This window comes from Fukomys damarensis, unplaced genomic scaffold, assembly GCF_012274545.1.
Source record: "Fukomys damarensis isolate Sample0158 unplaced genomic scaffold, DMR_v1.0_HiC HiC_scaffold_12, whole genome shotgun sequence".
NCBI classification, from domain to species: Eukaryota; Metazoa; Chordata; class Mammalia; order Rodentia; family Bathyergidae; genus Fukomys; species Fukomys damarensis.
Genome location: NW_022900924.1, coordinates 52,722,642 through 52,735,694, shown reverse-complemented (window position 1 = coordinate 52,735,694; position 13,053 = coordinate 52,722,642). Strand labels below are relative to the sequence as shown.

At 37.1% G+C, this 13,053-nt stretch overlaps 1 protein-coding gene across 6 annotated transcripts in view; it reads left to right on the top strand.

Moving 5' to 3' along the window:
• Positions 1-412: 412 nt before the first annotated feature.
• Vps8 (VPS8 subunit of CORVET complex) overlaps positions 413-13,053 on the top strand; it is a 201,850-nt gene continuing 189,209 nt past the window's right edge. For all 6 annotated transcript variants that reach the window (XM_010624234.3, XM_010624232.3, XM_010624233.3 and 3 more), the window contains exons 1-3: positions 413-489; positions 10,902-11,146; positions 11,941-12,009. In XM_010624234.3, the coding sequence (XP_010622536.1) occupies positions 10,991-11,146; positions 11,941-12,009 (225 nt within the window). In that variant the 5' untranslated portion in view covers positions 413-489; positions 10,902-10,990. The remainder of the gene's footprint in view (positions 490-10,901; positions 11,147-11,940; positions 12,010-13,053) is intronic.

The window sequence follows — 13,053 nt, the reverse complement described above, 5'->3', positions numbered from 1 at the left end:
TTACTGGCAAAATTTAAGAGTGGCAATCCTGAGTTCATCTTTTCAAAGAAAACATTTATTTATTTAGTTACTTACTTATTTATTTAAGCTAATTGCAAACCCCCAAAGCCTTGAATCAGTAGCCCATGGGCCCTTTCTGGGCTGGTTTAAGGCAGGGTACTTTTTTTTTTTGAAGGACAGGTGAATCCACTGTCTTAGAGCTGAAAGACTTTTTTCTCTCACCTCAAGGACTGCTATTTATTGGCCTGCGCCTCCCCCAGTGAAACTTCCAAACTCCTGGTCCCCAAGTTACTAATCACTCACCAAATCCGTCAGCTAAGACTGGCCCTTTAAATAGGGGCGTGGCGGACCGCGCCGGAGAGAGGGCGGGGACAGCGAGAAAGCGGAAGCTTGGCTAGTAGTGAAAGAGCATTGCGCATGCGTGACGCGAGAGCAGGGGCCGGGGTCACGTGAATCGAGTGTCTGGGTCCGGAATGGCTGCAAGCTGAGGTAAAGCATGTCTGGAGAGCGGGTCAGCAGGGAGGGTCCTCGGGCTAGGGGCTCTTCCCAAGGTGGCAGGAGAGCGAGAGCCAGGTCTCTGAGTCTCGGTCCCTTTTCCCCGTGCGACAGTGGCGCGGCCTCTGGAGATGACAGAGCAGCTGGTGTCGGGCTGACTGGACGGGGGCCACAGCCAGGCGGGGTTGACTCCCGGGCAGAGGGGCGTGACCTGAAACTGGGTCAGGCGGTTTCACTTGTTGGTTCCAAACGAATGCGAGGCTGAGGGACAGGGCGCCCACTCCCCCGACCGTGAGGCCAGCAGGTGGTGACCCGCACCCCAACCCTTCTTACGGGCGGGACGGGTCGGGATGGAGGTGACCACCTTTCAGGATTGATGCGGGTCCTGCAGGTTGGTCCTGCCTGGTTTCCTGCAAAGTGTATCTCAGAGTGATGGCAGCAGGATGAAAAGTGGGTCCCTAAAGTTCGAGGTCACTCCTGTGCCTTGCAAGGCTAATTTTCCAGGGGTGGCACTTGGGAAGGAGGGAAATAGCTGTCCAAAGTGTTTGGGTATACAGAATGGGTGTGCCTTAAAGCAGGTTAGGGTAGGGTGAGGTAGGCGTGGCATTGGGTTATTTGGAACATATTGGGAGCCTTCTCCAACCAGGCAGGTCCCCTCTGTCTCCTCCACCCATAGACTATTTTTTTTCTTTTTCTTTTTAATTTTAAATTGAATTTATTGGTACATTCTAGGTAGACAGTACAGTTACATTCATTACTGGGATCTTGTACCTTTACATGCCAGGTCTTGGTCCGTAGGCTAGTTTGAGTACACAGCACGGCCTTTATCTTCTGCACCACCCTACCACACTCCCCTACACACAAACAAACACGCAGGTACACAGGCAAAAATAAACATGTTAGCTGTGGTGCCAACTCTCTTATAGACATCTGTGTTTGGGAGATAATTACATGCCAGTTGTGTATATATCTGTGTTCCACTTGTGTGTTTGAAGTATATCTAATGTGAAGATGGAGGATCTACATGTTTTGTGTAAGATGTGGATTTGCTTGTCATTAAAATTAAGCAAGAGAGTAGGCATTGAATCCTGTAGTAATAGCTTGCCTGTTCTATAGAATGCACAATAAAGATAAATGAAATTTTTTGACCTATTGGGCTTCATATGGTCAAAGAAACGTGAAAGAATTCTTTACAGACCTATAGAAAAATAATATATTGACTTTCCTTTATATGTTTCTTTTGTACGTTTGGACTACCACTAGCAGGAGATTCTGTCTTTCACAATATTGGGGTACTTTGGTGATTCTTAGCTGTGTTCTGCTATTCCATAGACATTTCTACCATTGTGACATCAAGTATCAGTTGTATATGTGAATGAGAATTGAGGTCTTTTCAACTTCATAAAGGTCTAACTACTGATCTCTCTATTGGCTTCATAGAATTGAAATGGCATCTTACATTGACCCACTACCTCAACTATCCTCTGTATATATTTGTAAAATCAAACTGCTCTATTCTAAACTGATTTCCTGAATTGTTTGAATTATCTTCACTCTATGTAACATTACAGAAGTACAGTCTGTGTTTTGGCCAGGAACTGTAGATTTGCCTTGGATTTCTCACTGTTAATAAATTTCTTAGATTTATTCTAATAGCAATAACACTTTTTAAGTCAAGGCGCTTCCTGTTGTAAGTGACAGAAACTCACTTTGAACAAAAAGAAATTTATTGGCTCACAAACCTGGGCAGAGCAAGGATGTCACAAAATCATGAAATGGTACTCTTGTGTACCCGCCTCCCTCCCAAATACACACAAAAGATTCCTAATTCTTTAGTCCCCATCTCTGCTTCTCTAATTGCAAGCCTCATTCTGTTGTATTATATAAACACTCAAAAGTCAGACTCCAGACAACTCCTGTGTTATATTATGTCCTCTAAGTTTATGTACTGTCCAGTAGAGAGAAAACTCCTGTTTTCAGTACTTAACGAATTCCAGGGAAGGACCCTGATTGCCCAGATTGGACATGAAAATATCATGTGCTTACTCTTCTGGCTAGGCTGATAGGGTACTTGATTGGCAGCCACACCACAATCACATAGTAGAGTGGAGGAGAAACAGCTTCTCAAAGGAAAGATAGTAAAGATGCTAGGATATTTTAATTTTTTTTCCTGTAGTCCATCAAGAAGCTCCCCCTTGCTCTTTGGGGGGGCATAAGTTTCTTGTGACTACATCACTCTTGACATCTAACCAGGTGTAATTGAGATGATAATTTACTCAATTAGAATTAATAAAGAAGGCCACCATCTACTCTGCCTATACCTGAGTGGAATCCTATCTTTTGTTCATTTAACTTACAGAAATTCACCTACAACTGTTATGTGAAGGACAGGGAATATAAGTCAGCCTACACAAGGACTACATATAGTTCATGTACTTCTTAGGAGATATTTTTGGGATTGGGCTGGGACTTTGAAGAGAGATTCTCATGATAGTAGTGATTTACTAGAAGCTGGAAAGAAGCCTTTTCTCTCATTTATGATCACTTGTCCTCTCATGTTTATATAACTGATAATGTTAAGACATAGATATTGTAGATTTCCTTCTTACTATTCTGTGTGCTGTCATTTGGAATTAGATCTTCCTTTTCTAGAATGGATGTGCTTTGCTTATTTGTGTCTTAATGTTTGTAGTAGTAACTTAGCCTTGTGTACAGGAAGGTCTCTGGTACTCCTTTCCTTTACTTTTCCACATCTTTTGTTCTTTGCATATTTCTTAAGTTTTAAATGGTAACTTCTCTCATCTAGACATTACTGAGACAGGCAGAAGCAGGTGTTTGAGCTTTTTCATAGTGGTAGCTCTAAGCCCATTGGGCTATAGTTACCTAAATATGCCTATAGTTAAGAAGAAACTTGGGGATCAAGTCAGCAACCCACCCCAATATATAGTAGCATTGCATCTAATGCATTTGTTGGTTTTGAAGTTCATAGATAAGCTGAAAATTGAGGACTCTCAAAGTACCCCAGGAAGGAGACCCAGAGACTGACAGCGATTTCTCATCCCCAAATGGGCAGTTTTTGTCCAATATTGGAGCAGCATACTATTTATTATTTTTAGCACTTATGAACTAGATTGCTTGTGTATGAAGCTTGTAAGAACTGAGATAGACCAAAGGGACAGGAGAAATCTAGTGCCTGCTTTGTGCTCACTGTGAAGCATATGCCTATTGAATAGAAGTCAATACTCTGCTGGCTCTGCATGAATCATTTCTTTTTCTTTTTTCCTGGTCTCTTTACTGAAGATAATAATTAAATTCCTGTAAATTAAATAGATGTATGGTACATTTCCATTGTTTTAATGTATAGGCTGAATTAATATAAAAGAACATGAAACACTTGAAATTATGGAGTTTGTCATGTCATACACGAGCTAAATGATCATTAAAAAAAATTCCTGGGATTAAAAAAAATATCTTCTAGATATAAAAGATGGGACTTGCACAAGTGGGAGTCGTTTTGGAGTAGAATGACTAACCATATCTTAGCTCAGATGACCAGAACTGCTGTTTGAGGCCCTGGAAGCCAGTGGTACAGTGTTGCTTGGCTGGGACATCCTTACCTAGGGAGGGAAGGATGGATGGATAGGTGGATTGACTAACAAACTACTGTGTAATTAGGCATTGGGAATATGATAGGGAAGAAGGCAGATCTTTGCTCTCATGAAACTTCTGTGTGTGTGTGTGTGTGTGTGTGTGTGTGTGTGAGACAATGAAACAATTGCGGTGTGATTAGTTGATAAAAGAGAACAATGTTATGGCTGCATTCAATAGGTAAGAGTTTTGTCTGATACCTGACATATGACCTGTAGTTGTTGACAAGTGTGATTACATAAAAGTAGGACTCATTAACTTAACTTATTATGGTACAGATTGCAGCAATAAAATTTATATGCTTAATTTTCAGTACAAGTGTTATTTTTGTCTTCCAGTTCTTGTGTCAATAAGCAAATATTTATTGAATGTTTACAACATAGCATGCAAATCAGTGAGTACAGTGATGTAGAAGTATTGGCCCATTTTTATTGCCTAGTTAGGGAGAAAAGCCATAGTCATAGGGTAAGTTAACTACTGAATCAAAATGAAAACACCCAGACAGTTTTAAAGAAGATATACCTCTGGATTTAGACTGTTAGGGATAGAAGAGGTCATGGGAAGATCCACTTTGAATATTGCCCACAAGGAAGGAGGCAAAGAATAAACTTCAGATAAATGTAGAGGAAAAGGAAAGGGAAGGAAAATCAGCTTGAGCAGACATGGAAAGTGGAAGCTATTCTTAAAGGATTCTGAGTGCAATAATAGTAAGTGTAGTTATAATGGAAGGAGGAGGTAGGGAGCTCATAGATTCCATCTAGTTCGTATGATGTCTGCAATTATAGGCTTAAAATTTGGAATTTTATTCTGTAGGCATTGGAGAACTGTTAAAAATGAATCCTACCTTTATTAGAGAAAGATGAGAGAAAACTAATAGAAATTAATTCTGTTATATTCTTTTCCTTCACAAAATAAACTGTAAGAAGATAGAGCGAAACAAAGCAATAGAAGAGAATAAATTTGATCAGGAAGGCCAGAAACAAAGCTAACATGTAACATTGTTTCCATGCATGATTTCTTGATAACTATCACAATAATATATTTTTTAAAACTTGATTTGATTTCACTATGTGAAAATTATCTCATAATGATACTTTTAGAAGGAAAAGAATGTTGGAGAATTAGGTAGGATACTGGAATTTGAGAATAATTGGACATGTTTGCCATGATAGAAAAGAATTCTGTGGTAACCTGGTCCAATATAGGCCACGTACTAGAGTTCTTACTCAGTTGGTCAGTGTGAAAATGTGATCATTGTTGTTTATGTAGTACATCTTTTTTTTTAATGATTCTTGATTGGGAATGATCTGATTGATTCAGAAGAAATAACCTTGAGAATTATCACGATGTCCAGTAATCTTAAGTGTGAACTCTTATTGATTTAACAGCATTATGGGTCATCATAATTCCATAACATACATTTCCTATCAGATTAATCTGATTTCATTCTAGGAGAGATTGAGAAATAGTTGATGTAATCTACTGTGTTGTCTGCAAGTACTGTCTGGCACGGTATTCCTTAAGAATTACGAAAACACAAGATCACAGTGATGGTTGGACGAAGAACTAGTTGCAGAAGTCCATGTCAAGAAGAAGTGATGAGTAGTTCATTGTCAGTCTTTATGCTGGGCTAGTGTGTAAGCAGTGTCTGCCTTAAGTGTGTAATATTAAGTGTCATATATTAAGCATTTCATCATTGGTCTGTATATTAGAGTTTGCTCAATAAAATGAGAGCAACATCAACTGACAAGGGAGGGGTTAGTATTTCAGAACATTGGAGATGTGGTCAGGAAAGAATTAATTGAAGTTTATTAGTGTATTTGTTCCTATTGCTGCCATAACAAGTTGCCACAGGTTTAGTGACTGTAAGGAATACAGATTTATTATTTCAGTCTTGCAGTTCACAAGTCTGGCATCTGTCTCACTACAATCAAGGTGTCAGGACAGTGTTCTTCTTGAGCTCTAGAAGGGAATCCATTTCCTTCTTTTGTACCTTCTAGATGAGACCTGCAGTGTTTGACACTGTGGTATTCTTCCTCCATCTTCAAAGCCTGCAGCATAGATAGCATTTCTCTGATCCTGCTTCTCTTGTCACTTTGCTTTTTCTGATTTTCTGACACTCTTCTGCCTTTACCTTGCATTTTAAAGGACCCATATGAGTACATTGGACCCACCTGGATAATTCAGAGTAATCTCCCATCTCCAGGTCCTAATTTAATCATACGCACCAAGTACCTTTTGCTATATAAAGAAACATACTCACAGGTTCCAGGAACTAGGGCTGGTATTGTTAGACATCATCATTCTTCCTGCCACAAGTAGGTTCAGGCATAGCTCAATTAATTTCTAAAAAATGTACAGAAACTTCACTAGTGGGTCTCTTCTTTTAAATAAATCTGAGCATGGTAACTTTTGATTCAGCAGGTCTATTTGGGTTAGAGAAATTTGCTAACATGAAGAAGGGAATTTTAGTGACAAAGGAGAAAGAAACTAAGGCTAGGAACAGATTTGACATCACTAACAAAGTATAGACTAATGTTGATGTGAGAGTATGCCCAAACAGGATTTTAGAATGAGTTAGTAGTGTAAGATATCTCTTGTTATAATTAATGGTTTTTGTTAAGTGTCTCTGATAACATGGTGGGGGCTGTACTCATCCTAGACAAATCCCTCCCATTCAGCTCATGAGAAAACATACCCATCTTCTACACTTAGTACTGACTAGACCTTTATAGAAATACTAGATCTTGTTTTAGTCTTTAACTTTTGAAGAATTCAGAAATCTTGAGGAAATTGTAAAGGATAATAGCTAGTATTTCTTGAAAATTACGATGCATCCAGGCATTATTCTAAATGCTTTATGGTCATCACTTTTTCTCAGCCTTGATAAGAATGCAAGGTTTGTAGTTGCATTCCTCAGAGTTAGGTCTCTAAATTATAAAATAAAAAAATAAATAAGAGGAAAGGTTGCCCACATAGACAAACTGCCAGAAAGGTAAGGGCAGAGCTAACTTCTTGGAAGACTAGCACCTGGGCCTTAAATAATATCAGGATTCTCTTCTCTTCCTTCTCATTTTTAAGAAAACAATGGAAATGGCACTTTCTGCTCAATTCCATTTTAATGAATCCTGGTGAAGAATTCCATCTATGTCGCATAATCCCTTTTACTGGGGGATTTTTGATTGGCAGCCTATACAAGAAGCACTGCTTTGAAGGAGCCCTTCCAAGAAAGAACAAGAGGTGCTTTTCTGAGCAAACAGCATAAATGCCCATACTGTTCTAATTTGCAGAAGTAGAAATAAAGTGATTCAGAAAGGGTGGCCAAACTGACCAAGGTCACTGATGAAAACTTGTAAAATGTAGATTCAAATCTGATTTTTGTGAGCTCTTTGGCTTATTTTGTTTGCACTTCAGCACATTTCAGTAAAGTGAAGGTTGGAAATGAAGGAGGGTAGCATGACAGTGTGAATGTTCTTTTTTAAGGAAATGCTTGACACTTGAAATTGGTGTTCACAGCTCTGGCCTTGAAGCCTCTTGACTCCAGGAAGGAGATTTTAAAAAAAAAGGTTTCACTTCTGAGTTAGTTTGAAAAGGCAAATATGAAGTGTGAAAAATTTTATATTATTAAATTATTTAAATAAAAGTTTTCTTTTTTGGATATGGCCTTTTCTACCATTTAAAAAATGGAAGAATAAAAATCATCATTTATAGAAGCCATTGAATATGAATGGGATTATACATGTTTGTAAATATTCCTTGAATAATTGTAGCAAATTTTATTTGGTGGTACAACTAATAGTGGAAGACTATTAAAAAGTAGTTTTTTTGGGTGGGGGGTTTAGCTCAGTGGTTCCGCCACCTGCCTTGCAAACACAAGGTCCCGAGTTTGATCCCCAGTGCCCTCCTTCAAAAAAGTAATTTTTCATGAGGCAGTTCAGTCTTTTTTGAAGAAAGGAATATAAATGCTAGTATCTCTACTGCATTTGGCTCATTGCAAAAGAGTAGTACATTTATTACCTGGTATTGGAAAGATACTTTCAAATGTTGCCAGGTACAGTGTGTTCTCAGTTATGTCTTATAGGAATGTATTTGATAGTATGTTTTCTAGAGGACTGTGTGAAAGAAACTAGCCTGCAATGATAATGTACCAAATGTGCTAGAAAACATTGAGTTCACATGTTTTATACATGTGATAAAAAATGAAACATTGAAGGAAGTAAAATTAATCATAGGTACTGAAAAATGAGTTTCTGAGGATTAAATTATTAGTTTTAGGCATATTGCTTAAAATCATATAATCAGTTTGCTTTTTAAAAAATTCAGTTAGTCAAATGGCTTAGCCTTTTTTTCTTCTTTCAGGTCACTATGGAATAATAATAATAAAGTTCCATTGTGGGGTCGAGGGTACATAGTAGTAGTAGTAGTAGTAATAGTGTTTGTATCCCTGAGGGCAGTGTGTGGTTTGAAAAACTTTCGCACTGAGTATTGTTAGTTGTGTGGTACAGTAGTCCTCGTGTAAGGCCCCTGGTTAATACCTGAAACTGCCAATAGTACTACACTCTATACAATTGACTGTTAGCATCCATGTGTATTTTTTTCTAGGATCCTCTAATAATACCAAAATCTGCCGACATTTAAGTCCTCTATATAAAATAGCATAATCTTTGGATATAACCTTATTCACATTCTTATGTGTATGTTTAAAACATCTCTAGGTTACTTATAATGCATAATACAATGTAAATGCTTTATAAATAGTTGTAGTGTATTGTTTAGGGAATAAAATGAAAAAGTCTGTATGTATATTGCAAATGCAATTTTTTTGAATATTTTCTTTTTCTTTTTTTCTTTGTTTTGGTACCGGGGATCGAACTTGGGTCTTTGTGCTTGCAAGACAGGCAGTGGAACCACTGAGCTAAATCCCCAGCCCTTTTTAAGTATTTTCCATCTGTGTTTGGTTGATTTGATGAATGTGGGAACCATGGATGTGGAGGGCCAATTCTCTTTAAAATGTTTTAAAATATATATTCATGATAAAGTTTAATTTATACATTAAACAAGAGGTTGAAAACAATAATAAAATGGAACAATTAGAAAAATATACATAATAAGAATTGTGTGAGTATAATCTCTCTTTAAATATCGTATTGCACAGTACTGTACTTCGCCCTTATAATGATGTGATTTAATACAATGCTTATATGGTGAGATGAGGTGACTAATTTATCACATTTTTGCCTTTTGAGATTTAACAGTAAAACTAGCACAAATTTCTTTTTCATTTTTCACTTTCACAGGTAAAAGATTCATTCTTACCATAGATCTTAGCAACCTTGGCATGTGATTTTTTTCTTTGCTTATAAGTCAAGAACTTTCACCTTTTCACTTAAAGGAATCACTTTGTTACTTCCCTTTAATGTCTTCAAATTGCTGGGAACACAACTCTTGCATTTTGGGGAACCATTATTGAGTGAATCATGGGTTACTTGAATAGAAGCACTGCAATACCAAGGTAGTTGGTCAGATTGCCAGCATGTCTAGTCAGTGAGTAGTGGACAGGTGGCATATCCAACGTGGATACACTGGACAGGGGTGATTCATCTTCCCTGTGGAATGGAGAAGGATGGTACCAAATGTCATCACACTACTTAGAACAGCACAGGCTAGAAGTTATGAATTCTTTACTTCTGGAATCTTTCATTTAATGTTTTCAGATCATTACTGACCTCTGATAACTGAAACCATGGAAAGAAACTAGATGAGAGAAGAATACTGTCCTACAGAAAACACTTAGTCAAGGAACAAAATGACTTATTTTTATTATCAGTGTTCTTATGATATTGCTTCTGTTTTCCTACTAAAGGCAAACTAAGTGGAGTTTTTAAAAACTAGCCACTTGTGGCCTAATTGAAACACCATCTGAAAACATTAGAAAGCTAATATATTTATTAAATATGTAGGAATTTAAAAAATATATTTTTACTGTTTTTAGAAATAACAGTTTTACAAGTATACCAAATTATCCTTTTTTTTTTTTTGTACTGGGGATTGAACTTGGGACCTCATGCTTGTAAGGCAGACAGCGGCACCACTGAGCTAAATTCCTGGCCCCCCAATTATCTGTTTTTTTTATATAACATAGGGATCTTCTCTTTAAAGCTGTGAAATATACAAAAATATAATTTCTGTTTTTTTCAATATTTATTTTTCTCCGAAAATGTCTGTGTTTCTGTGACCAGCTTGCTTCTAGAAATCACTGATAGGCTGTGTAATTATTTTATCCTCAGGTCATTGTTCTCTCTTCTAATAGATCTGAACCTTAGGTTTGTTGGTGCATTAAATAACTAATTACCTATCATTGGTGTCTAAACTAAGCTCATGAGGCATCTGTGGCCCCAAGTGAGTGCCAGCAACAAAGCTGCTGTATATGGTTATCTTCAGGGGAACTAGAGAGCTGCCCTGAGGTTTGGGAAGGTAGGAAAGGGGTTAATTGCTTCATTGCAGCCTTTGGCACCAATTTACCCTCATGTTGTTAGGTATATAAATCTAGCTGGAACCAAGTCTAGTGGTCAAGCCTGTGTTTCATTATCAGCTGTCATTATCAGCAGTTTCATGACTACCTTGTGCCTTAGTATTGATTTCTCTTTGTCTATAACCAGACAACCAAGTGAAATCTGAGCAAGTAAGTTTTGGAATGTCAAGTTGACAAAAGGAAATCTAGATGATACTTTCCTCCTTCTCCTTCTTTTCTTTTAAAGAGATCATCATTCAAATCATTGTGATCTAAGGCCAAAAACAAGATAAAACACGTGCTTCGGTTGATTGAGTACAATTATTAAAAGCAAAAATGGAAAATGAACCGGAACAAGATAGTGTGGAACAGAATCTCTGTGTCAAGACTGCTACTGAAGAAGAACCGAATAAGTCTTTCAATCTAGAAGCTTCACTTTCAAAATTCTCTTACATTGATCTGGACAAGGAGCTGGAGTTCAGAAATGATTTGGTAAAGCTTCAGCTTTTGTCAAGTGGTGCCTTTTAACTGAAGTTTTGGTTATAGTGTGTTTTATGATCCAAACACTCTCAAGCCTGTTGTTTCTGTATGGGTTAGTAGGCATCTATGTACAGTTTTATGAGATACTATCATTCTTCATTTGTGTAGTCCATTAAAGTTTATGGAACACTTTGATTCATGTTGTCAGTTGAGCTTCACAGCACTTAGATAATCTATTTTATAGATGAAGATACTTGTGTGCAGCTGTGTTAAATGACGTCTCAAGGTCAGAGAGCTAGTGGTAGATTTAGAATTCTTATCTTGCACAGCAGTGTTTTCTCCAGTGACTAAATATTATATTAATGGGTTTCTGTGACTATATTTATTAACAAGCTCTTTGACCTAATTATCTTAGTATATTTTATGAAATAACTAAAATATATCAGACATTGGCATATCACATATGTCTTAACTTTAAACTTAGGAGATTTGGGGTTGTCATAAGATGTGGTATTTTGTCATGTTGAAGAAAGCTGATAGAAAAGTCCTTGTATAGAAGTTGTCTGGAAAGGGTCCTCTGATAATGCTGTCCAATGCATACATGTTGTTAGTACACTGAATGTATAGATAGGCAAGGTAACAATTCTATAGTCTTTTGATCTGACTCATATCGTGGATTACTGAGTTGACTGCTAGATCAATTGTATGATAAGATTATCTTATCATTTATATTTGGTTAAAACACCTTCACAGTTTTATGGGGAAAGGTATTATATTGTGGGGATTAATTTCTTTTCTTTATTTAGATTGATGACAAGGAGTTTGATATTCCTCAAGTTGATACTCCTCCAACACTGGAAAGCATACTAAATGAAGTAAGTAAATATTAATGATCATTATCATTTTCTGACATTAATTTTTAATACTTTTGGGTTAGTTATATATAGCTACATATACAGTATCCAAGTGTGGTAGCTGCTAGCAACATGTGTCAATTTAAAGCTTAAATTAATTATAATTAAATAAAAATTAAATTTGTCAGCAGCATAAGTCACATCTCAGATGCTCAATAGCCTCATGAAGCTGGTGTCTATTATAGAGGGCAGCATAGATGCCAAATATTTCCATCACTGCAGAAAATTCTGTTGGATAGTACTGGTCTGGATTGTGAGCTTCATAGGTGCAGAAGCCATGTCTTGTCCATCTTTAGAATCTCTGAGGCCAGAATAATGCCTAATCCTTAACAGACTTAAAAAATTAGGGCTGGGGGTAAAGCTTAGTACTAGAGTGCATGCTTAGCATGTATGAAACCTTGGATTCAATAAATATGTTTTAAGTGAATTGAAATATTAAGTTCATGTCACTTTGGAGCTTTGTAATTATGTTGATAATGATTAGTTATCTGTACCAGTGATATTCAGACAGTTCATCCTTTGATACTAAAGAGCATCTTACAACTGTATAATGAGCTGCTTCATTCTTCTACATGAAGGAAACCAAACCTCCACTATTTGTCTTAGGAATACCATCTCTAGTGAAAAGTTTTTCAGCTTTGAATCAGTGTTACCCTTTTGTGAATTGGCAGATCAAAAAAAACTCTTGGGGTAGTAGCAATTGGTGCAATAAGACAGTTTCTGTGTGCTGCTGACAGCTCTTCACTTCCGTGTTTTTGACCTTTTGAAAATTTAAGACTTTTCTTGGAGGTTTCATCCTCTAGTTTGAGAAAGACTTTTTATGTTAAATCTATTTCAAATCTATTATTTTGTTTCCCAAAATATAAGGCTGTAAAGGTCCCTGACAGATGTGCCCACAATGCTGTAACCCTGAGTGAGCCTGGCTTCTGTTCTTTACCTACACTTTTAGGATTGTAGGCAATGCTTCCTAAGATACAAACTACTTTTCTATGGATTGTGTCTTTT